The sequence below is a fragment of the Rhipicephalus microplus genome, chromosome 2 (genome assembly GCF_043290135.1).
Source record: "Rhipicephalus microplus isolate Deutch F79 chromosome 2, USDA_Rmic, whole genome shotgun sequence".
Lineage (NCBI taxonomy): Eukaryota > Metazoa > Arthropoda > Arachnida > Ixodida > Ixodidae > Rhipicephalus > Rhipicephalus microplus.
In genome coordinates this window covers 160,910,101-160,934,979 of record NC_134701.1, presented here as the reverse complement: position 1 = coordinate 160,934,979, position 24,879 = coordinate 160,910,101, and the positions used below count along the sequence as shown (strand labels likewise).

The 24,879-nt window shown below is 49.1% G+C and overlaps 1 protein-coding gene across 4 annotated transcripts in view; it reads right to left on the bottom strand.

Moving 5' to 3' along the window:
• The window catches only part of LOC119169689 (uncharacterized), a 489,699-nt gene that overhangs the window by 46,767 nt on the left and 418,053 nt on the right, over positions 1-24,879 (bottom strand). For all 4 annotated transcript variants that reach the window (XM_075886975.1, XM_075886976.1, XM_075886977.1 and 1 more), the window contains exons 3-4: positions 3,175-3,436; positions 2,087-2,143 (exon numbers count right to left, since the gene is read on the bottom strand). In XM_075886975.1, the coding sequence (XP_075743090.1) occupies positions 2,087-2,143; positions 3,175-3,436 (319 nt within the window). The remainder of the gene's footprint in view (positions 1-2,086; positions 2,144-3,174; positions 3,437-24,879) is intronic.

Genomic DNA, 24,879 nt, shown 5'->3' with positions numbered 1-24,879 from the left:
TCGACGAGTGAGCTCGTTCACCTGTAAAGCGCGTGAGATGTCCCTTATCGTCACTTAACGATCGGGCGCGCAAACAATGCACAGGGAAGCGGCACGGGAGTCACAAGCTCATCGCTTGTAGACAAAGACGACGTCCCCGCAATATGCATCTATACAGACAGCGAAATAAGAAAGGCATTCACGGTTTCGCTGCAAACTGCGTTCTCAATATATATGCATCCAACGCATATATGTGTACTGAACGCCTAGCCATTTGTTTACCCAAGGCTGTGGTCCTCGCGGGCACGAAGTAAACAAAGCTTAACTTGCATATTTTAACGATTAACGCGAAGAATGAAAGCAGCAGCAACGTGTCGGGCATGCTAGAAAAGCACATGCTCAGAATTGGTATATAAGGCAAACGACAATATGCAAGAAGTAGCCCGGTTCCGCAAGCTTCCCATTTTTTTGCTCCTAATTGCATTTGCATAGTGCGCGTGTGCGTTTTCATAATCAAGTTTTGTGAGGCTTTCTATCGTGTTTTTTTTTCCTCGGTTAAAAACAAAGAGTTTTCCGTGCCTTCAGTACCTACTGAAAGAGACGGAGGTGTCATTCTTTTTTTCATTCTTTAAAGAAACCTGCGCATCTGCCACAGCATATAAAATTATTTTAAATATATCCGGAAAAAAAGAAGAAAAAAGAAACAGTCCGCCACCGCTTACGTACGCCGCCGCGCCGATCTTCTGTCGCGATAGGTTCGCTCGACCGAGGACTCGCAAAACACACGGCAGTACAGTAACAATTAACAGTAGCAGCTGCAACCAGCTCGGGCGGAATGAAAAATGAATACGGAACGCCATGCTTTCTCACGCACATCCACGCAGCACACTCTCGCTCTGGCCTTTCTTGTTTACTTTATTTTGGTTATTTTTCCTCGTCGAGTGTGTTTATGCATGGCGACGCGCCCGCAGACTCCCGACGTTAACGCGGTGACGAGACTTTCAAGTGTTTTTTTTTTTTTTTTTGCGTGCGCTCGGTCCGAGACAAACATTGCGGACACGCACGGAAGATTGCCTTGCCCTCTTTTTTTTTATATTTCCAGGTCGAAAGGTTCGAAGAAACAAGCGGGAGGTCATCCCGGAGGGCCAAACGCCGCCGCGGACTGGCTTATTATGTTTACTCTGCAGGCTTTTCCACGCGCGTATACGAGTACTCTCTCTCAAAAGCGTGTTGAGCGTAATGCACGAATAGCTGATTATATGTAGAGCATGAAAAAGTTTGTCTCCCTGAGCCTGCTGTAGCGTAGGTACACTATAAAAAATTTTCCGGAGGAACTGCGCAGCTACCCCGAAAAAGGCTCTTTGGTCCCCCAAAAGATGAAATGTGCGCGAAAGATTGCACACGTCACGGCAAGGAGGGACACTTTCCTCCTTGTTAAGTAAAGCGCCCGTTTTTTTTTTTTTCTAGGTAAATGTTGGCGCCGTGTGTAAACGACCCATCAGTGCCTACACAAGCCTGTTTCTATTTAGACGGTGCCGTATTGTGGTGTAGTGGTTTGTGTACGTGCATGCTGACTGAGTGGTCGTAAGTTCGAATCCCCTGTGTCTGCTCCAAATTTGACTAAATTTATTTCTGAATGTGTTGCTTGCACATCTGATCAAATGCCTGCATGCACTTCGAAAGGTTGGTTAAGTGAACCGAAACCTGGTTTTTCTTTTGCTAACTGTTGCTTTCTTGAAGAGAAACCACGGGAGATCGGAGTAACTCCACAGTTACACCTAAAATGGAGTAATTGCTGTGGCAAGTTAGCTACTCCTCTAAAGGAGCAACTCGATGCCCCTTTTCCTCCTCTACTTTTTTAGAGTGTATGAGCGTAGCGACAAGTGTCCTGCTTCTAAAAGCGTGCATTATGTGAGCTTCGCAGATAAGTCTATGGACTGAACAAGCTCACTTGCCGTTTGACATGTGAGCTTGCTTAGCCAGGTTTCTGTGGCTCTGCACGATAGAGGAATAGTTTATATGATCACTGAAATCAATATGGAACACACAAGCCAGCGTATCAATCAAGACTACGTGTAAAGTAGAGCGCCTCCTATAGCAAACTCACCTTCGGGGTCTTGCCGTATTTCTTCTTTCCTAACATCCACCTTGGACCTTGTGTACACTGCGAAGAGGAGAAAGATGGGAAAGTCAACCAAAGTTAAGGCGCCACTATACGGTAAGATAACTACTGTGGTGGAGCTATTCATGTACCGCCGTTCACGCATTGACGAATGATTGAGAAATGAGCATATATGTTATACTGAAGGATTTCCGAGTGTATTGACTGTAAGTTACGACGCTGGGGCTGACTTACAATTTCTACTGCATTCGGCAGGAATGTTCATTGCTTGAGGATTTAAGCTTTTTAACGAAGGCTTCTCACGTTTTTCATCGGACATCATTAAAGTTATGTGTGCTGAACATCATTGAAGTTATGTGCCCTGGAGAAGTGTACCCATTCAAACTCTTACAGCAAACGGCAGCAGTAAACAAGCGATGCCCTCGTTGCTCAACAACGGCTGTAAATAGCGCCTGATATGATCGCGGAATTCCGGCTTAGTCGAGTAACTTATTACTACCTTGCTATTGCACCGCTGTTGACTCGACCAGCTCAGTTTTTCGTTCCATAATTTCAAACTTTTTTTTGTCAGACCGCAACCAAAAAAAGGAAAAACAAAAACACATTCTGCAGTAGTGGACTGTTTTTTTTTTTGAAGTATTTCTAACTGATCGCAATACAGCGCTAGAAAAGAGCACGCATTTTCAATGTATAGACGCTACACGAATGGCAGTATTTTGACGTCACCGCTGCCCACATGTTGACAATAACAATTCCACAGCAAGGGCATTACAAGGAAATAACGAATGTCAGAAGGGGACAATGTTCCTGAGCATATTGCCCCTATACTATGACTTCTAGAGTATGACGAAAACTTGTCTGGCGAGCAAAAATCATGGTTCAAGAAAGCGTATACACTCCAAATAAGAAAGAGAACCCGAAACAACAGAATCGACGTATCGACGCCCATATATACAAGGTGAACGAGGCAGCCATATTGGGCGCCGAGACGTCGATTGTGTTCTGTTCTTGTATGGCGAGTGTGCGTTTCTTGAACCCCTACACTGTACAGACACAGGCACGATTAGGCTTACGTGTGTAGACGAGCGACGCGACGACGGCGACTAGGACTAGAGTGGCGATGCCGACCAGCAGGGCGACGAGGCGGCTCCGCGAGGAGGCAGAGGAGGGAACGCCGAGCTTCCAGAAGCGGCACAGGGGCCTCTTCTTCTTCAGCTTGGCCGAGGACGAAGAGCAGGCGACCGCGGTGCGCGGGCTGCCGGGTTCGTGGTGGGGGTGGCCGCCCGGCAGGGGGGGCTTCAGCTCGGCCTCCGACGTGAAGCCGGCCTTGTCAACCTGCGCACAGACACATGCATCGGTCACGCTCCAAGTTCAGAGCCGAACGCCCGGGCGCGCGGCGAAAAATCAAAATGGCGGAACCCACGAAAACACACGCTCAAACAAGTCTAATTTCGCCATATTAAACAGCCACGTCATGCAAGGTTTACCAGATATATATATATATATATATATATATATATATATATATATATATATATATATATATATATATATATATATATATATATATATATGTAAACTCCCACGTGTGCTCCTTAGGTACAAATATAGTCTTGTCAACCTCCATTGGCAGCAAAGCAGGGTTGTAGCACTGGTTCCAGCGACATTTCCTTACAGTTCAATGACCATTTGTCAGTTTATTGTAATTAACTGCGTGGGAGACAAAGCTTTGGTGACATGTTTAGCACGGCTCGGGCGACCTAAACATAAACCATCTATCGCAGACATTTCCTGGTTCATGCGAGACCCCGCGGTCGTCGGTCCGTCATGTAACTTCCACGTCCTCAGACCTGGTATACCTTATATATGGTGGCACGGCCTATAACGGTGGTACAGGCTTCACCTCTTTCGTGTTGTTTTTTTTATCACTGAGGGACTTGAACTATCTTAGCCTATAGGTACAACCACGTCCTCGGGGGCTCTTTGGTCTTTACAATCGGCGATTAAAAAAAAAAGGGCAGTCTTGCTTAGAGACTGAACTCGCAAGTATACTTGATCCAAAGTGAAGTGCAGCGAATAAAGGGATAGTAGTCGGGAAGGAAAGAGAAGCCGGTGATACAAACGCTTCCCGGCTGCCAGCCCGTTCCGGGAACCCCTTTTCTGCAGACGCTTCGCTGCAGCGGACAGGAACTCTATTTTTATAGTTATTTGTTTGACCTCTGCACCCTCATCTACACAAAGCGTTGGTCCAGACACGCGGCGACGGTCGTTCGCTCGCACTTGGATCAATGAGAAGGAAGAAGGGTCGCACCGCGGTAATCGGTAATACTTGCTGCGTGTCCGGAACACGGCCGCCACGAAAGACCACCGCGATAAGGCCGGTTCAACGGCGCTCACCACAGCCTCTACACACAAAGTCGCATTTGCATTCCACGCATTTGCTCATTTTTGAGACGGCGCCGGCCATTCGATTACATATATTTGGAGAACTAGCTCCCTTCGAATCACGCTCGAGCACTTCACCTTTCGCCGTCAGTTCGATTCCTCCGCTAATGCTCTCGCGTCGTTCACCAAGAAAGGGAAGCGCCGTTAAGGTACGCCCGACGAGAAATCGGATTGAAAACTATAGCTTGAAAGGAAGTGTTATGCATACTGCGGTATAAGTTTATTACTTCTCGGGGCATGTAAAATCGTATACTTTCTTATTCCCATATAAGAAGACGCCCATTTCAAGCTACGTGCTGCGTATAACGTCACAACTACGTAATAATGTCTCCAGTGTACATCTATACGTGACATAATAGACATGGAACACGACGCATAGTTAGATGAAGCTGTCACAATGAATTGTGTGTAGAACCCTGTCTGTAACAATGCCGCGTGTGTGCATACTGCGATCTAAGTTTATGTGCAGTGACAGTATTATACAATCTGGGAAGTACGGGAACGTACACCGAAACACGTACTTGCAGAGTATAACGTGACACCAAAATATAAAAGCCGGTAATTATACTATTGTGCATGCGACAAAAATATATAGAGTTCTGTTTAAACCTTACATTTTCATTCGATATATCTATGACCTCGTCTCTCTCTCTCTCGCTCTTTTTTTTTTCGAAATCTCCGATTTGCAGCTAGAACGCCGGCAAAGTGAGGGGCTGTACGTTGTATGTACCTTTTAACAGTGAACTGAACTGTATACATGCTGTTTACAGAGATGAGCTCAGCCAAGCCCCTGGAGAGCCGGTTCAGTAAACGTGTCCTTCGCTGTGCACATGGTGCGTGGACGCGTCAAACGTGCGCCTGACTGTAGTGCACGCAACTATTTGCTCCATGGGCTTGCCATGATCCGGCGAAGAAAGATGGCGGATGAGGCGGATAAAAGCGGCGTGTCTAGGATTAAGCGGAGAAGAAGAGACTTTCTTGGCCGGCGAAAGACGCCGACGCTGTGGTATGTAACCGCGCCCCTGACGCTAATCCGTGCAAACCCCGCGGGTGGACGCGTTCTTGTGGCGCGACCTGTTTGGTCGGTCGTCCGCGACGACCGAAGACGACGCCCCGATCACTTTCAGCTACATGGACCCTCCATAAGGCCATCACGTGATCACTGTCGTGGTCGAGTTGCCCAGCAGCCTTATCTGCGTCCAAACTTTCCCATCCGCAGCATTGTCAGATGTATCTGTATCTGAATGATACTGCACTGCGTGATGTTGCACATTAGTATCTACATATAGCCGCCCAATGCATTAGATTAGAAACTAATGCAATTATTCTATGCAGTTGCCACGTAATATGTCGAGTTGGACGTTAAGTACGTGAAGTATACAAAGTATACTCCTTTAAGCTGAACTGTGCCAAAGGCGTACCTAGAGGCCGGTGGAAAGTAGGTAACCGAGTATTATAAAATTACTGATGACGCGTGTCCGCAATAGCCACACACAAATGAACTAGTAGGGTAGTTAGGTAGTTTCTTATTGCTGTAATTTCTTGTTGTGTTTCTTGATGCATATGCCAATATGTCAACCAATGTGTCAACCAAGTCGCTGCATTTATTTTCTTCTGACAACTTTTCTTTACACTAATGTTTTATGCCTTCTTTGATCTGAAATTGTTATATGATCCGATTCTGTTAGTTTCATTCTGTACTTTATCGCGATGTATGTCTTTATTGTGTACCTATTCGAATTTTTATGTTCACGCCCTTCCTGCTAAAATCACTGATGGGATTGGCAGTATGTCGAAATAAATAAATAAATAAATAAATAACCATTTGCACCCCGCGACGGTTGTCTAGTGGCTAAGGTACTCCGCTGCTGACCCGCAGGTCGCGGGTTCGATTCCCGGCAGCAGCGACTGAACTTTCGATGGATGTGAAAATGCTGTAGGCCCATGCGCTCAGATTTGGGTGCACGGTAAATAACCACAGGTGGTCGAAATTCGCGGAGCCCTCCACTACGGCGTCTCTCATAATCATACGGTGGTTCTGGGACGTTAAACCCCCCAAATCAATCAATCAATCAATCAATTAATCAATCAATCGAACTAACCATTCGCAGCTGCGCGCAAATAAAACAACAAGCGGCCACGAATACGAAGAACGACACGAAACGAGCGACCATCATTCAGCGTCATTCGTTTTACATAGCTTTCCATGGCGATATGCCTCACGGAAGTTGCGTACCACATACACGGCATGTGTCGTACAGCGTATACCATCGTTGCTAACAAAAACTTGCTCTAAACGACGATGCGATCACGGGAGGGCGCCCGGTGTTGCCCCGTAACGTACTCTCCCAGTCTCTCTCTCTCTCTCTCTCTCTCTCTCTCTCTCTCTCTCTCTCTCTCTCTCTCTCTCTCTCTCTCTCTCTTTATCTAACACCTCACAAAGGCACCGCCACTGTGTTCCCTGTCATTGCAGAAAAAAAAAAACACCTGCTTACAAGAACAGCATTTCTGCAGTGCATCGCAGCAAGGCATGCTGGTTCCTATAGGCTCTGAAGGGGGAACTATGGCGGGAAAAACAAACAACACGGAAACGAAACTATAGATTCGAGCTAAGCCTTTCTTTTGTCACATGCCAGTGACAGCGGAACGGCCCGCCGCGCGTCTCTCGCAATTAGCCCGATAGTCATCATCTTCTCCCACAGAGAGAGCGCGGAACAATCGTTCCTGTTCGCAGCCGCAACCGAACGCGGGGAGAAAACAACAAGTCGCGCGAACGTCGAACTTCTTCCATTACCAGGCGCACGAACGTTGCCCGCAGAAACCGATTCATCTGCGCGAGAGAGACGGGCGGGGCGACGAGGACGGGAGAAAGGCAGAGCACACGACTTCAGCTGGCTAACTGCCACGCACCGACTCTCGAGTGAAACAACCTGCCGCACTGCGTTTGATGGAAGACCCGGCCGCTCTTCTCCGACCAACCCTATACGCTCCGAGGCAGGCAGACAGTCGGACGGAACCTCAGACGCTGTTTTCCCGCCTTTCCAGCGGTGTGCGCGACTCGCACGCCACTGTCTGGCGACGCCGCCACAACCCCTCCCGTCAGCTCCGTAAAGAAAGGAGCGTAGCAGGAACAAAACAAATCTCATTGAGTACTAAAACCGCCTTCTTTGTCTCCACGAGCCCGAGGGTGCAAGCCGCAGCAGCAGCGGAGGGAGGCAATGCGGAGGCTGGTGCTATCCAACTGTGACGTGCAGTGGAATTAGACGTCGGCGGATCCGATGGCGGCTTGAAGATCTCGCGGGTGCACCTGCGGGAGAGAGGCGGCTGCTATTTCAGGCACCGACACCGTCGACGTGAGGGAGAGACGAAGCCGAGCTGGCGGTGGAGGAGGAGAGGGGGATCGCGTATGATGGATGATGACGTAACGGGTGTCGGATTTCAAGTTTCGCATTTCTCCCTTCCCGATTGGTCGATCCGCCGCTCGCTTGAATGTGCCTCTGATTGGCGCCCGTCTAATGAAGAGCCTATTGCCGGGGCGGCTGGCAGCCGGCGCCGTCTTCTACCTCACCACCAACCACCCCACGAGCTTGTTTGTTTGTTTGTTTGTTTGTTTGTTTTTTTCATTTACGTCTATTCCGTCATGCGGTATGCCGCTGATCTCTCTGTTTTATTTCTTTCCAGCTCTTTCTTCTCTAACGCACCGCTGACTCCACGTATACTGTGTACATCAAAACAAGCGTGCGCTCGTAAGGGCCGCGATGTGACGAGACATACAGAGAAGCCTTACAGCAAAGCCTGGTTTATATTGCAGTCGCATAGCAACGCCGCTGCATGAACACAAGTGACATGCAAACGTTTTTTTAATTGTGCATATTTTACTGCATCCTACGGTGTATACACACTCGGCAATTTATTTTTCTCGAATAGACATTCTTCCTCTTTCTCACCAGACAAGAAGCCCAAGAGTGCACAGTGTCACGGCATGGTGCCTGCTGGCTTGAGGTGGGTATATAGATGTCTAACGAACTCAGCAGGCAGCCGGCCGGAAGCAGCCTCGGTCGAATAACCCCGCTGGTATGAACCCTTGCGCATTCTTCCGAGATGCGACGCCAAGAAACAGACACGTCTTCAAGTGGTACCCCGCGGTTCTTTTCTGTATAGCGAATGCTTTGGTCCGCTCACGTGTGGAAACGGAAGACGGCACGCGAAGTTTGGATGAGACTGCAGCGACGCGCGACGGTTTTAAAACGACAGTTCGAAGTAGGCTCCGAAGTCACATCAATGCGATAACGAGGCTACAGCGTAAATCGAAGTGCACACAGTCTTCGCTGGAAGTATAGAAGCCACTCGGTAATTCGCAAGGAACGTCCCCGCTATACGGTTAATCCCGACGGCACAGGTATGTTCTTTGTAGTCGCCAGGATATCGTCGGAAAGCAGCGCTGCTTCCCATCTTTCTCCTGACACAAGCAACTGAGACCGGGAAACCGCACACGACTTGCGGACGGGACAATTGTATTGGCGCTGTCGTTACGATCGATACCTGAAGCAGCTCGCCGAGCATGTCTCGAAACGTTTTGAACACTATAGATGTTGTTCGGAACTCAACTTGTTTTGCCGCGAAAGCTGCGGCGGCGAATTCACAATCGACACACTATGGAGACCACACTCCAAGGCATCCGTGTACACCTCTCAACCAATAACGTACGGCCTGGCATACAAGATGCGACATTTGACAACCGAGATCAAACGCCGTGTACGCAGGAACAATCTTGCAGACATTAGTATATAGAAACTGTTTTGAAGACGGAAAAAAAATCGTTCAAGGCAAAAGTAACCACACATGCATGCATACAAATCCAGACGTTTTCCCATCGCTTCCGCTCCGGAAAAACTCGCGCTGTAAAGCCATTACGATACCATTCTTCTTTTCCTTCCTCGCGAGTTCGTAATTATACGGTATCCATTTCGCCAACACTTCAATCTCTTCGTTCCGTTTTACGGCCCGAAAGAATTCCTCATAATTTGTTTTTCTCGTTCTGTTCGTCACCTCGCGGTCTCGTTCCCACACACTCTTCTCGTCGGCCATGCGAGCCGGCGTATACACAGTAAGATGTTTCATCTCACGATATAGCACGACGTCTTTCTGGTCCGCGCAACGCAAGAGCAGCCGTTCGTTTTCGGCCGCAATAGCTTTCGTACATGACGTACGCGTCGTTCTACATTATGCGCCCTCTCCGTCAAACGGAGTTGTTGGCACATTCACTTTTGCCGCGAGTAGAAAAAGGAGAGAGAGAAAAGAAAAAGAGCGACGAAGAGTAGCACATTCTCGTCGAAATGTATTTCCTTTTCCTCAAGAAACAAGAGAAGCAAGACGTATACACGCGCGAGAAAAGAGCGGCAAGCAATTACCGAAAAAAAAAAAAAAACAGGGGCGCGCACGAATTTCTTCTTTACTGGAAAGCCGCCGACGTACGTGGCGTGCTCGAAACTCGGCAAAGAAGTTTCGCGTCGGTCGTCGAGGCAATAACGGAAAGGCGGTGACGAAAAAGAAGAGTCAAGGAGAGAAGCGGATGAAAGCTCGGAGATTGCGCACGAAGACGCGCACACTCACACAAGAAAGTAAGTGCTCTCTCTCTCTCTCTCTCTCTCTCTCTCTCTCTCTCACACACACACACACACACACACACACACTCACACACACACACACACACACACACACACACACACACACACTTGAGTTCTGTATGAACGCGCACGCGAGAAGCCAAGACTTCTTTACCATGGAACACTGTCTGCAAAAAACGTTTTGTTTGTTTGTTTGTTTGTTTGTCTTGGAATCTCGGCTCTGACCTTTATGGCGTCGTAAAAATTTTGCCTTACTTTCCCCCCCCCCCTCTCTCTCGTCTTCAACTCCGGAAAAAGAGAAGGAAACACTCGAATGTAATCCACTATAAATTACCGCGCGGAACCAACAGAACCACAGCATCCTCGGATAGAGCCCCGCCGCCGGTCGCAAAGCGAAGCTTCAAGGCATCTTCACGAGCGCCTCGACTGACCGCCATGCTTGCTACGGCTGGCTATGACATGCGACCAACTATATTCGTACCGGCGATTTCTTGCCGCAGCTGCCTTTGCTCTCTCACGAAGTGTTCGTGAAGGCGCGCATCGTGTCCGATTGGTGTATAAAAACCTCGATCATACGTTTCTTACGAAAAGAAAAAAAAAACGCGGGAAAGAACGTGAGTATACTACCCGAGATCAAGTATAATTCAATTTCACCAAAGCATCACGTAGTTTGGCTTTACAACTACATCACGAACGTTGGCACTTGGTAATCGTACAAAACGGGAACGTATCGACGAGGTTCTATTCTCAATGCCCCACAGTGTGCACTGTAACTTCGTACCGAGATACAGAAAGGTCAGTCAGGTGTAGTTCGAAAGGCGCGCCCTTGACCCCTCGTTCACCGCTCCCTCTTGAACGCGTTGACCCTTTCATCCTGTACACCAACTTTGAACGTCGAGAGCTGCGCCACTCTCGCTCCGCTGCGACCACGACGGGAGACGACGTTATTAAATCCCCTCTGTACACGGTGCGCAACCCTTAATCAGTATGCGAAACCCGTCCGCACACTTCTTCGGCTTATGCCCAGTCACTATGCTCTTGTTTTTTTTCTTCTGTTTTCTTTTTACTCCGCATCACGCTGTTGCTGCTTGCTTGCCGATCGTTTATAAAGACGTCGTCGTCGTCAATTTATCAAGAAAATAAGGGCACATAAAACAAGTTGACAGAGGGGGAGAGCGTTGGCGTCGCGATGTCACCTCTGTGAAAAAAAAAAAAAAAACATCGCTCAACGGTCGCGGTCTCTTCAATACCAGCATACTCTTTCTAATCTTGTTTATATCGGTTCTCGCACGTGACTTACGCCACGAACACGCGCGTTTCGAATTCTATAGCACACCCATCTCTCTCTCTCTATCTCTCTCTCTCTCTCTCTCTCTCTCTCGAGCTTTCGGAGTCTTACACGCTCCGGCCAACACTCTCGTAGTCGACACGTATCAAGCACGCCCGCTGCGGAGTGGACGATACGGATCTTGTGCGGTTTGCTTCCGAGCACGCCATCGAACCGACCCCGCGGTTGTACGGCATCGAACGGGTTCGCGCGGTTCCAAGAACGTAATTAAAAGTTTTATGTTCCGCGTCTCGCGAAGCAAAACGCGCCCATCTGATTTCCCATCCGCTCCGTGCCTCGTGTGTTACGCAGTATAAGTCCGAGTATAAGTCCGAGTATATCACTTTCAGAGCGCAGAACGCGCGGACCATGGCAGTTCCATGCCATGTGCGTCACGGAATAAATCAGGATCAAACAGAAGTTACATCGTAAAATTCTAGTCTCCAACAACGGATATTTTCACTGTACAGATTTGTCTTCTTGTATAACGTGTGTGCCACTTCGGCGTCAGTGATGTATTGCGCGAGGGTTACCGGGAGGTTTACACAGAAGAGCCGGAAGAGATCCATTTGGCCTTCGTATTTAGCACTCGCATACTTATTCGTGGATGATATTGATGGCGGGGTCAATTGAGCAGCGATCTTCATGTCCGTGGGATACGTATACGGTGGTCAGGTTTACAACAGCGTGTGTTTATTCGAAAAAAGAAGGTTCAGCCTGTGAAAAGATTCAAGCTACCGGCTGGCGATGTAAGCGGCGAATGTGCAGAATTTCAATCATTTCGTATTGCGCGGCAGCCGTTATCACTGCGCGTGCTAAACTTTGTATATGCACTGAATCATCTTGTGCACGCTGCGTGTAATGAAGACGTACCGCTGAGGTCACTTGTGTGTAAAACCTTCGAAGACGTTTGCTTTCTGGATCTGCGCTATATAGTCCTTAATATACTTCGTTGTCACCGGAGGGAATAATTAGAATAGTCTTGCTGGGAACACTGTTTTTCATTTACACATACCACAATCCATGCTTTGCTAGCAAACAGGCACAAAACGATCAAGAGCAAGACAGAGAGAGAGCGTGTTTATTTACACTTATTCCCATTCACCCCGCCTTATGGGGTACGCACTTTCTAGGAGCATAATACAAAGGCGTCATGGCTTTCGGGTACACCACTGCCCAATGACCGAATGCGGAGTGTCACACAGTCAATTTCTAGGGAACAAAACTGTGTCTTAGGCCTTGTATATGGCGTCGACAGGGTGCACGGAAGGGTTGCATGCGCACTTACACTCAAACAACGAAACGTTCCTTTCCCCAGTAAGGAAGCCTTCATTTTTGTGAGGCCGCCTTATGTCACTCTGAAAGCTTCCTCACTAAGGAGCCCTCGGTGAAGGCTTCCTTGGCGCTTCCTCAGCTTAAGGTTGCTTTGGGGCTACCTTCGTGCGCCCTTAGGTCCGCTCCTTGCCCTGAACGAGCGCTTCGCCTCACAGCTAGCCCACGTGATGTTTTCGTTTTCGAGGCAACCCTCTCACCCCACCCCTGTGGGGAGACGCGAGCGGCGAGCGTGCGTGCATTATTTTTTTTTATTTTTTTTTAGGCACTGCGCCGTGTCGCCTGTAGGCAGACAGAAATTAGGTGCCTTCTTCCTTTTCCACATGAACCACTACCACCCCCCCCACCACGGAGGAAGGAAAGGAAACATTTCTCCTTCCTCCGTGGGGCGTTTCAGTGTTGCTAGAATGTACCACGTTTTGCGCTCAACTACGGTGGCTTTTCACATTCAGTAATCGTAGTTTGAAGAAAGCGTACATGCGTCTCTATATTAACACTTCAATTTTGAAGTGATGTGGTGACCCAACTTTTTTTTTACAGAATAAACGCTTGTGAGCAAAGCTTATATTCGATAATCTCGAACGCAGGAGCGCGGCAACCATTCCTCCCGCGAGGACGGGTTAAGGGAGCTTTCAGAGTACGCTTGCTTCCTCCGTCGGTCCTTGGTTGTAAGGAAGCCTCACGTAAGGCGAGGACGCGGTCAAAGGAAAGGAACGTTTCGTTGTTTGGGCCTTAACCTCTGAGTCACCCCCTTCCACAGCATTCTTCATTCACACGTCACAGGACTGTCGACATCGATACCTTATAGGTGCAGCGAATGACGTCACGTGGCAAGAGAAAGATAAACAGCTGAGTAATGGTAAGATGCGTCGAGTACTGCATATCGACGTAAGTGTGTCTGTGAGTGAAGCGGGTGAGGAAAGGGGGGCATTCTTTCTTCGTCCTCGGTTCGGCGCGGTGGGCTTGTCTCCCCAGAGGCGGAGTACTTCGTTCGCAGGCAGTAATTTGTCTCTCGTGAGCGAGAGACCCCGGCGTTGTCAAGTCGTCAACGAAATCTCACACACGCCAGAGCCGGCGAGCAGCGAGAATACAGCGCAGACGCCGAGGCAGAAGCGCGCCCCAAATATGGCTGCAATAAAAAATTAAAAAAAGAAGAAGAAGAGAGAGAGAAATGGCGTCTGTGGGAGGTGTGCGGAGCAGCGACCATTTATGCCCCACCGCGTTGACAGCCTGATGCCTGCCTGACGCGCCGGTCTACTACAGCGGCGTGCCATTAGAAGGGATATCTGCAGAGAGCGCGAAATAGAGCCGCAGCTCAACTCCTCCCCCCTCCAAAAAAAAAAAAAAAGAAAAAGCGAGATGAGGTCCAAATAAGGAGAAAACGAAAAAAGAAAAGCTCGCAGTTCATCCCTCCGCACCTCGCGACGTCTGCCGACTTTTGCGGGCGCGAGGTTTTCGACTTGAACAAAGAGAACAACCGCGTCAGCGGAGAAAATCGGCGCGGGAGAAATAATAAAACACGTCTCCGCGAGCCGTGTATGGAACAAGAAACGCAAGCAAATGAAAGACATGCGCGGATGTGCATGTACACTATATACACACACAGAGAAGAGACACCAAGGGGGAGAAGGGAGCTTGCGCGTTGAGAAAACGCTCTTAGTGGAATTGGACTGAAAGGATAATAGGAGGGGGTGCCCGACTAGAGAACAAGGAGAGACGCGTCGACGAGGGTGCGGTCTAATGATTGGTTTGATTTAATTTGCCCCTGGCAGCCTCCGGCGGCCGCGCACTTTGCAGATGAGAACGAGAATGCCGGGGAACCGCGGGGGGGGGGGGGGGGCAATAAAAGCAGGGCTTGCGAGTGTGGGACGGTGCTTTTGCGGTTACTCGAAGCGCTTGCATGCGCGTGTGTGGTGCGTATGGTGTTGTATATATATATATACAGCTTCGGTCTCGTACGTGGGCGATGCATAGGGGCAATACACGACGTGTTGCCGCAAGTAACGCATCCTCTCGGTCGTATATCTTTTGTTACCCATGCTTTTCGAATTGTCGAAACGTCAGCACGTTTTCGTACGTGTTATGCTATATGCGTTTAAAACTTTCTATGCCTCTTCTATCTCTCTCATCTTTTAACTGTTACGCATAGAAAGCCACTCTCCCTATACCCCAGTTCAATTATCACGTTATGTTAGTTAAATCATTTTTCATTACGTTCTTTTTTTATTCCTGATAACGTTCAGTTGGTGTATCAGTTTACGAGTGTACGTTTCCGTATTGAATGACACCGATTCAAACGTATATGTGTGAGTCATCTATAACGTATACTTCCTGTAGTGATTAAACAGTTTTCCAGTCGCTACGATTCTGCAGCAATACCGTATAGGGAGCTACAAACTAGTTCTTCGACAAACCCAATGCTTTAAAAGCTTTCACTTCGCTTCGTTGATATACTATAAGCATATTTTGATCGATACACTTGTATATATCGGATATACTCTGGCAGCTTCGACTCGTTCTGCCGACGCTGCAGCTCTCATCCATTTTCCTCCCGGCCCATATATCTCGAGAATTTATAACGTTTATGATAGTTTCCGACCCGACGGTTTTGCCCTCGCAATCTATAACCATGTAACCAAAAGCGTGCCGCTGGATTCGGCGTTCCGATACTGCGCCGAGACGATAGATATCGTACGTCAGGGTAAAATACTGAGATCGTACGCAAACAGGAAAAAAAAAAAGGGCACAGGATGTAAAAACATGAAACAGGGAAAAAGCGGGCAAGACAAAAAGAAAAAAAAAACGACAGCTCTGATTTATAGTTAGCGGTACCGCCAACCAAAATATGACCGAATGTAACGAACAGAATAAAAACTCTCAAACAAGGAAAGAGTACCGTCGATCGTTTTAAAGCTCTCTTTTCAGCGGCCACAGACGATTTGATAAACGTTCGTTTATATATATATTTTCTTTTTTTTTGTCTACACAATTTAGCCAATAGGCACTTCGAGAAAGTTACAAAAGAGATCGAGATAAACGCCTCAGAGAGGCTGCGTTCACATTTTCGTTCCTCGAGTGCTTTGGCGTGAAGCGATTAGGCTATATCATTGTACACCGCTCTGTTACTAGGTCGATGAGTTTTGTCCGCTAAAAACATAAAAAAAACAAGCCGAATAGTTTCTCTGGGAGCGATATCGTATAAACCTCTCCAACTGGGCTTTATTGTCGAATGGACATCGTAATGATTCGAATTCGCGCGTCACCATTATTATGGAGGTCCACCAGTTTGCCATATCTTTTTCGGCCACTCGAAAGAAAGAAAAAAAATACAGGAACTTCGAAAGCCACAATTTCTCTTGCGGCGTGTGCTCTGCTGGGTTTTCAAAAAAAAAAATCGCAGCCGAAAACCGACCCCTTGAGTGACTGTGTGCGTGCGTGTGACGGCCGGACGTATACTCGGCGCTTTAACGGCGTTTTTGGAAAGTGCTTAAAATTGAACTAAATTTTGCGTCTTCGCGGCTACTCATACGAGTCAGTGCTATTGGATCGCCAACTGAACGTCGTGAAACATTTTGAAAATACAGACAAAGAGGGAGAGAGAGTAAAAAGGGCGCCAAACTGCGCTCTCAAGTGCTGGGAATCGTCCTATATATAAACGGTCTCGACAGAAAAATCGAGGAAGTCGGTCTGAACCAACGAAAGAGCGAGAAATAAGGGGTTATATTGTATACGTCGGCGCTGAGCGGTGCCAGAAACATTTACCACGCAGCGTTTTCCAGTCGTTCTAAACCCCCTTCTTAATGGCCGCACGGTCGTAACGTTAATCGTTACCCCGGACGCGCAATTAAAACTAAAACGGAATCGAACAAACGGTTTGGCAGCGGCGATCACAGCGAATGGGGAATTCTTTCGCTTTTGGGGCTTCCGACAGAGGTAAGGGCGACACTTATAATGGCTCAGCGCCGGAAAGGGTAGCCAATCTATCCGAAAAGAAGAATCGCTGACGCGGGGAGGGGGGGGGGGAGGAATCGTTTCCGACTTCCTCCGAGAATTGAAGGAGCTAAACGAGAAGCCAGCGCGACCAGCGAATGAACAGCTGCGGTCGCGGCTATACGCACTCGACCGGCTGGTCGTCCACTTTTAAAGTTGTGCGTCGAGTCACACAAGAGAAGCGACCATCGCTCCTGCAGTGGCGGCAATGCTCGCTGTAGCATGTAATATTAACGTAGCGACTAATCTTAAAATTGAACCCCAGGTGGTCTAAATTTCCGGAGCCCTCCACTACGGCGTCTCTCATAATCATATAGTGGTTTTGGGACGTTAAATCCCACATATCAATCAATTAATCTTAAAATTGGGCACGAGAAGATCAATAAGCGTTTATCCTACGGTAAGCTATCAATGCTGCATGTTGGGATGGTAAGATACATCGTCGGTGCGCCGATAATTACGAGTTTCGGTGTTCCGTGTTTTACGTACTGTTCACCACACTATATACGTCCGCGCTTGGAAACTAACGCCGCGCCTCCGCAAGACAGCCGAGCTTTGCAGAGAAGCAGTTCGGGAGGATCGCTTTTGCATACGTTGTCTGCTGTCGTGTTTCCACTCATATTTTTTTTATATCACGTCATTCGTCAAGGTTATCAGGTGAATACGCTATTCTATGTGTTAGTTCGTCACTGTTTTTTTTTAATTTTTGTATAGAAAGCGAAAACGAAGAAAGCCTGCAAGTGGTTAGAATGACACTGTAAATTTTGTGTTACGCAAATCTACAAATACGCAGGTTTTGCTTTCTTTACGCTAGGTAATTTGCGTGCTGTTACTTCCGTTCCGTTTATTTACAACTGATAGTATACGGGTCTTGTAGTTGCGTCCTGTATGTGTGCGTGTCTTGTAACTTTCTGTGCGCTGCTCCTTCGAAAATCACGAACGGCTCACTAACTCCATCAATTAGGGAAGAAGAAGAAGAAGAAGAAGAAGAAGAAGAAGAAGAAGAAGAAGAAGAAGAAGAGAAGAAGAAGAAGAAGAATAGTATATAATCTGCACCCATCAATGACCGCGAAGTACGCTGAAGGCCAATCGGCGAGCAGCCGAAGCAGAGCCGTTCGAAGCACGCGGTGTTACAGAGGGAAACCAGGGCGTCGACTTTTCATGCACGCACACGTATACGTTCATTGGTTGATTTGTGGGGTTTAACGTCCCAAAACCACCATTTGGTTATGAGAGACGCCTTAGTGGAGGACTCCGGAAATTTTGACCACCTGGGGTTCTTTAACGTGCACGTATACGTTTAGTACCGGGCTCCTTCCACGTATTGTCCGAAGGCATACAATATCAAGTAGCCATGCGAACTCCATCTTTTCCAGCGCGTTGCTCTTCACCTTGTGTCGCGTTACACCCGTTACTTCGTGCACTTCTTTCCTATTAGTTGTTCTCTACCGCAGATACTGCGACATGGAAAACCACAGCGAAGGAGACATCACAGCCAGCGTTCTCATCACCCGAAGCCATATCGTCATTGTGACACAAGAGCACGGCTTGGGCTTGCAATCCATCTTGTGAAAGCGATCAGCTAGCTCAAAACAAAACAGCTAACGCGAATAGTTGGAAATCAGCGTTGCCTCTCTTCTCCTCAAAAAAAAAAAAAAAAACGCTGTGCTTAACGATATTCGACATAACAAAAAGCGCCTGCCACAAAAGTTGTTGAAACTCACATTAACATTAGGCCTTAACCAATTCCGAAAAAAAAAATAAGAAGACAGAGACTTATATGCTCGAAATGAGAAAGTAAAGGAAATCACGTGTCCCTTATCTAATCAGCCAGCGACGTTTCAAGACCGGTGGGAAGAGAGAGAGTCCGCGTACAATTGGCGCCATGGCTTCCTTACTAAAACGAACCAAAGACAAATAAGGGTAAACGACGTTGAGAGAAGCTTCGACGAATGCGGCACTAACGGAGGGAGTCAGCCGGGGTGCGGCATTCTGGCGCGCGACAGCTGCGTTCTGCCGCCTGCCCGTCCTGCTTGCTCCAACCAGCGGCTCAAGCCGTGGGCGCTTCCTAACGCGCTTCCTGCTCCCTAGAGGGCGTACACGGTGGATCTCACGCAACAGCCGGTGCGCGGGCGACTTTCTTATACTGCGCGCCGTCGTCTCCCATGCATCGTCGCGCAGTGTTCTTCGGCAGGAGCATTTTCGGGAATGTCAGCGCCCGAGTACCGTTTTCACACCCGTCATGCCAGCTCCCATTTCCACCTCCAACTCAACTTCATCCCCCCCCCCCGCCCCCCCCGGTTGCAAACTCACTAGCTATCGGTTTCAAGAGAGATCCAGGCATCAGGACGGAATACAGACACGGGCACATAAAAAAGAGAGATAGAGCTCCATTTTCGGAAGGGGAGCTCTTTTGTTTTTTGGCCTTCCGCGCACTTCGAGCGCGCTGTCGTCGGTCTCCAATCCACGTGAGGAGTGCAGTTCCGCTTTGCACCCCCCCCCACCCCTCCTTCCCTAGCGTGCAGTTAGTTACTCGACCTCGGGAGCCCTCGGGGCGCAGCATGTGTTTCGGAGGCCGAGGAGTGGCGCACGAAGCAGACATCGGGGCGGGGGCGTAGGGGAGCGGAGGGAGGGACAGGACGCGACGTCCTCTCTGTTTCAGGCGATGACAATTCTATGCCGGGATTACACGCGGGAGACACGCCAGAGGGGACGTAAAACGAGAGGAGAAAGAGAGACGCCGGGGAGTCACCGTCGTCGCGGGGGGAAGAGAGCGAGTTAGAACAAATAGGAGAGACAAAAGTGGGGAATGGGAGGCGTAATGGAAGATTGTGCACGCCGCTCGAGTGCTCGCAGATGGCGATGTTGTAGGATATGTGTGTGGGGGGCGGGGTGACGGGGGGGGGGGGGGAGGCGGTGTATCGCTGTTTCGCGCGCACGACAAGCTGCGCGAACAGTCGGGGAGCTCGAATCCCCTGGACACGTTCTTTCGACAAAGAGGAAGTGCGGATAAACTCGACGCTGGCTCACACCAGAGGAGGAAATGCGGTTTTTGTCTTTCTAGTCGTACCCCGCGGCGAAGCGAAGCGCGCAGGAGGGCGAAACGACGGCCGCGCCGAAACGTCGCGCCTTGTTGCGGAGAGTCGAAGAAAACGATCGGTCGGGAGACGACGAAAGAGAAACTGCGCCGGGAGCGATGTCAGCTGCTCGCGAGAAGAGCCGGCGATTGAAACGTGGGAGCAATAACGGCGAGGAGGAGAGGGGGTGAAGGAAGGAGAGGGGACGTACAGCGTTCGTTCCATGCCGCGGTCTTCACGCACACGTGCGAATGTGGAAGAGAAGACGAGTACCCGCTGCGGCGTCGTGTCTGAAGAGTCGTGTCTGAAGAGCTATTTGTGCTTTGCTTTACCGAGTCCTCCCGTTCGGAAAGGCTCGTGTTCCCCGGAGGAAAAACGTTTTAGGGCAGCACAGCGTACTCGTGAGGGCTAGTGGTGGCTAGGGTGAAATGGGGTGTTGTCAGGAAGAACGGCTTTTTTTTTGGAAAAGATCACACGTTGGACTAACTCTCAACTTGAAGCTTCCTCCTAAATCGTGCGGATCGGTCGACAACACAGTTCCGGCCTAGGCAGGAGGGTGAAAAGCTTGTAATTGGCCTTTCGGGGAGTCGAGCGACAAATTGCCGTATTATCTCTCCAATTTTGTTCTGTTTTTTTTCTAACAGATGGGAGGAGGTAGCTTATAATAGACGAATAAACGCTTCCAGGGGAGGCGTACATCTACGGGGCTTCGTATTGTGTTCATCAGTGAACTAACACAACACGAAATCTATCAACTTGCGTGTTCTACGCGCGAAGTGATTTTGCAGGGGCGTGGAAGACTACTGAAGCACTAATGAGTGCTTCATACTTTTCCAAAAAGAGAACAATGTTGTTTTCGCATTCTCCTAGAAATGAACAAACAACCACGCTTAATGTTGAAGCGCTGCATGGTGTTTTGTGTCAGCAATCCTTTCTTAGTGGAACAGACCTCACAGTTTCAGTATTAAAGTCAGGAGGTCAGAATTTTCGAATCCCTCCACTGCGCCATCTCTCATAATTATATGGTGGTCTTGGCACGTTAAACTCCATCTTTTATATTTATTGCCAATGTTAAGTCAACGATTGCGCAAAGCGCTTACACTGAACCATGTCCTATGCCACTTTATCAAAGTGCCTGTCTCAATCTGCACGCATTTCACGCAGCTGAACATCGCAACTCCCGATGTCCTAGGCTTTGCGACGAACGAAAAACAAACGCACACACGCGCGAAAACACCGCAGTTTACACGACGGTTTCGGTACGTCTGATACCCAGACGCTCGCATCTACGAGGAGGCACGCGCAAACACGTCACATATCCTCGAACCGTCTCCGGAAGAGAAAAGTCGACAGGTCATCGCCGCGGCACGCAGAGGTCGCGAGCACACAAACCTCGAACCGTGAGGGCGTGAAATCTGGGCCTTCGCGTCAGGGCTTCGAACAAACACACACGTAGAGCCACGCAAAAAGGCGCCAGGGATTAAAAAGAACCGGCCTCGGCGGGATGAGACGAGTGTTTGGCAAGCGCGGCCCTATCTCCTTCACATGCGCGCCTGCCCGTCTTGAGAGAGACGAGCCGCTGGCGGGAGGCTGACGTTAACCTGACAGCCAGCCCTGAACCTTTTTTTTTTTTCTGATTCCTGTCCGACTCACCGTCCGTTTTGTTTTGTTTCGATTTCACGGATGACCGTTGTCGTCACCGCTGCGCAGTCTTCACGCATGCAAAGAGAACTGAGGTCGTCCAGCGTGTCTCGAGGAGAAAGACGGCTTCTCGGCGGCACGTTTCGTCGCCGCGCGAATTCGCTACGTGTGAACGCACAAATTTCGCGGCGCGAACGATAAAGGAGGTCCATATAATGCTTGTGTGACACAGAAAAGAAAAATGAACGGAACTTCGTCTCATGGTTTTACCATTGACTACACGAGTATATAAAAGAAACATATACGCATGTAACATACTCTCCCATATCCCCCCTCCCCCACCTTTTTTTTATTAGCATGTCGTGCATGTTGGGCTCACGTGTGTTTGAACAACGGCTACAAGGACAGCGATATTCCGACGGCATGTCTGCGTAGAGCGCCATCTTTTTTCGCAGCTGTCTTGGAATTCCGGCTTCTCCTGGTCCTGCATCACCACTTACACGCAACCACGTGCAAGCATTCTTACACGTATAGTTTACACACGAAAACTTGGGAGCGCACCCGTTAGTTTAACTACAGATACAACGCGCGCTGCAACCTGACATCGTTTTGTGGATTGTGTGGGCGGTGTAAGCGCCGTGCATTCTCGCCATGGAAGCTGCCGTGTCGCTGAACGGTCAGCATAGTGAACAGCTGCGCTTTATCTTGAAACATTCTTCTCTAGGAGCACGGTGCAAGCGATCGTACAACGAAATAGCGCATACCATGACGCCTGCCAGTTATTTGGCGTATGTAGAACGACTCACCTGCGAGGTCTCCAACCTCCTCCCCCTCCTCCACCCTGAAACATCCCTAATACAAATCGCCCGTGATTCTATAATTCCAGCAAAAATGAGACGCAAGAACAAATCCCCGAGCGGCGAGCCTAGGCAACAGCATATATGCGAGACGCCAGTAATTGGTCTCGCGTTGCTTCCATTGTCGTGTGCTCCGAGTGGCGGTCCCTCGACGCCGGCTTAAGGTTCTCCGGCTTAAAGCCCTGGCAGTGCCGCTGATGTAAGGGCGAACGAGGAACGCGCTTTATACACACCTCTGTCCGTTTCGGTCGTTCCAGATTTTTTTTTTCTTTCTCTCTTTCGCGCGCTCTTCGCCGCCGACCCTCGTGTGTGGTCTAAAGAGCTACGAAGGAACGAACGAGCGACCGTACTCGCAAATACCCTCCCCCACTCCTGCTTCTTTATGTGCGTGGTTTCCCTCAACGAGCCGCACGTATATATATATATATATATGCTACGTGCCAGAGCAAACATCGGGAGACGCCTCTTTCCCTCAGCACCATCACCGCCTACGCTCGCCGGGCCCGCCGTACTCCTTTCCTTCCTCCGCAAAGCGGTCGCGGATGAAGACCGCGCCTCAGCCGCCGCTTGCTTTCCTTCTCGCACGCGAATCAAACTGCACCTCGTCGCGTCGCAGCTCCGTACGTTGTACGAGCACGATTTGGGATTCGGATTTGCTCCGGCCTTCTTTGTTATGCCGTCCGAGAGGCTTCTCTTTGCGTTACATCATGACGGCGACGTCCGAGAGACTTTGGCTCGCCGTCTTCGTCGTCCGGGGAGGTCGAGGCAGTCTCCTTTGTTTGCCGACCGTGACGAACCGCGAAGCCACGTGATGGTAATCATTTCGTTCTTTCTGTATGCGGCGTGAACTGCAGCCGTCGCTCGCGCGCAAGATTACGTGCGAAGTGCGTCCACCGCAGGCACGCTCCTTTTGTCGGGGAGCCGCCGAAGAGAATGTGTACCCCGCTCCTCCGTCCCGTACAGGACTCGTCAAGCGACGTGTCCTCGAAGATCGGCAACGCCGTCAAAACTCCGAAGGCCACGAATCGTCGAGAAGACACCACTCGAGGTCGTCGAAGGTATTTTCCGGCGTTTCCAGATTCTTTCTAGGGGTGTTGTGCCAGCGGATTTCAACGGGGTAATCTTTCGAAGAAAGACAAATCGTGGCGAGAATCGAAACGCCGAGAACGTGCTCCTGAGAAGTTCGTTTAGGCGGCTCGGGCGCGCAATTGCGAACTGTGCAATAACGGACGCACAATACACTCGAAAGGTCAATGATGGATGTGAAATCCTCTCTTCAATTACTGCCCTTCGGATTGAACAAATCGCAATTCGTAAAATAAAAATCAATTTCTCTCCCTCATTCCGAGGCTCGGCAATCTCGCGATACTTACCCAGTGTACACTTCAAAAGATCGTGCTTCCTCAAAGAACCATACAAGTACTGCACGTCATATTCTGACCGCTTTCCTGTAAGCTACAAAATACGTACAGCCGAGATAACAACCAAGCAAGCTTGATTCATTCCTCCGACGAACCACGGAGAGTCTGACGTCGAGACAAACACACACACAAATCTCATTTTGCGCCGGTTAAGACGTTGGTTTCTGAATTGTGTTTGCACATACTATACGCGGCGTAGACTCTAGCTTCAAAACACGATGGCGCGCTACAATACCGCACGTGACCCCGTTTTTTTTCTCCTTTTTTTTCTCTTTTCGCAGAAACCCCATTTACATGACGCGATGTACACAACATTACTGTGGAAGAACATAACGTATTGTATTCCTCTGCCTAGGCGGCGCCCCTGTATGCTTCTGCAGTGCATACACGGCGCGAAGAGCGAGAAACGCCCACTCGAAAGAAAGAAAGAAAGAAAGAAAGAAAGAAAGAAAGAAAGAAAGAAAGAAAGAAAGAAAGAAAGAAAGAAAGAAAGCATGCGGGCGTTTTCAACCCCCTCTAGTTCCTTTCAAGTCGACGTTAAAGCACACCTTTCTTTTTTTTTTTTTTCAGTCTTTTCTTCTGAACTGATGCGTTGCGAATCGGTTTGACGGCGAGAAGACGGATGAGATGCTGACAGGCATTTCGCAACGCCGACCATTTGTCGATCGAGCGTTTAGAGCCCTATACGGTTCGACAGGGTGCTGCTCGCTTTTTTTTTTCCCCTACGCGTCGCCTTTCTCGAAAGCTCTCGTGGGAAGGTTGGTCAACGACAATGATCAACACCCTCTAGACTAGCTATTGTTTAGTCTATAGTTAGTCTAGAGTTTGTTGCAGTGATGCACGCCGCACGGGTCGGAGCAGAAATCAGACGCAGCTGCTCGAAGGCCAGGTATGAGGGAAATTAGCTTCGTCAGAGACAGCGACTCAAAACGTAGGATCGGCCCACCCAGCGATAAAACGTCACCTAATGACGTCATCGGGTGACGTCATATGGTGCCGTAACCACGTGACGCTGAGTTTCGACATCACTCGTAATAAGGCCGACAGTGACTATTAGCATT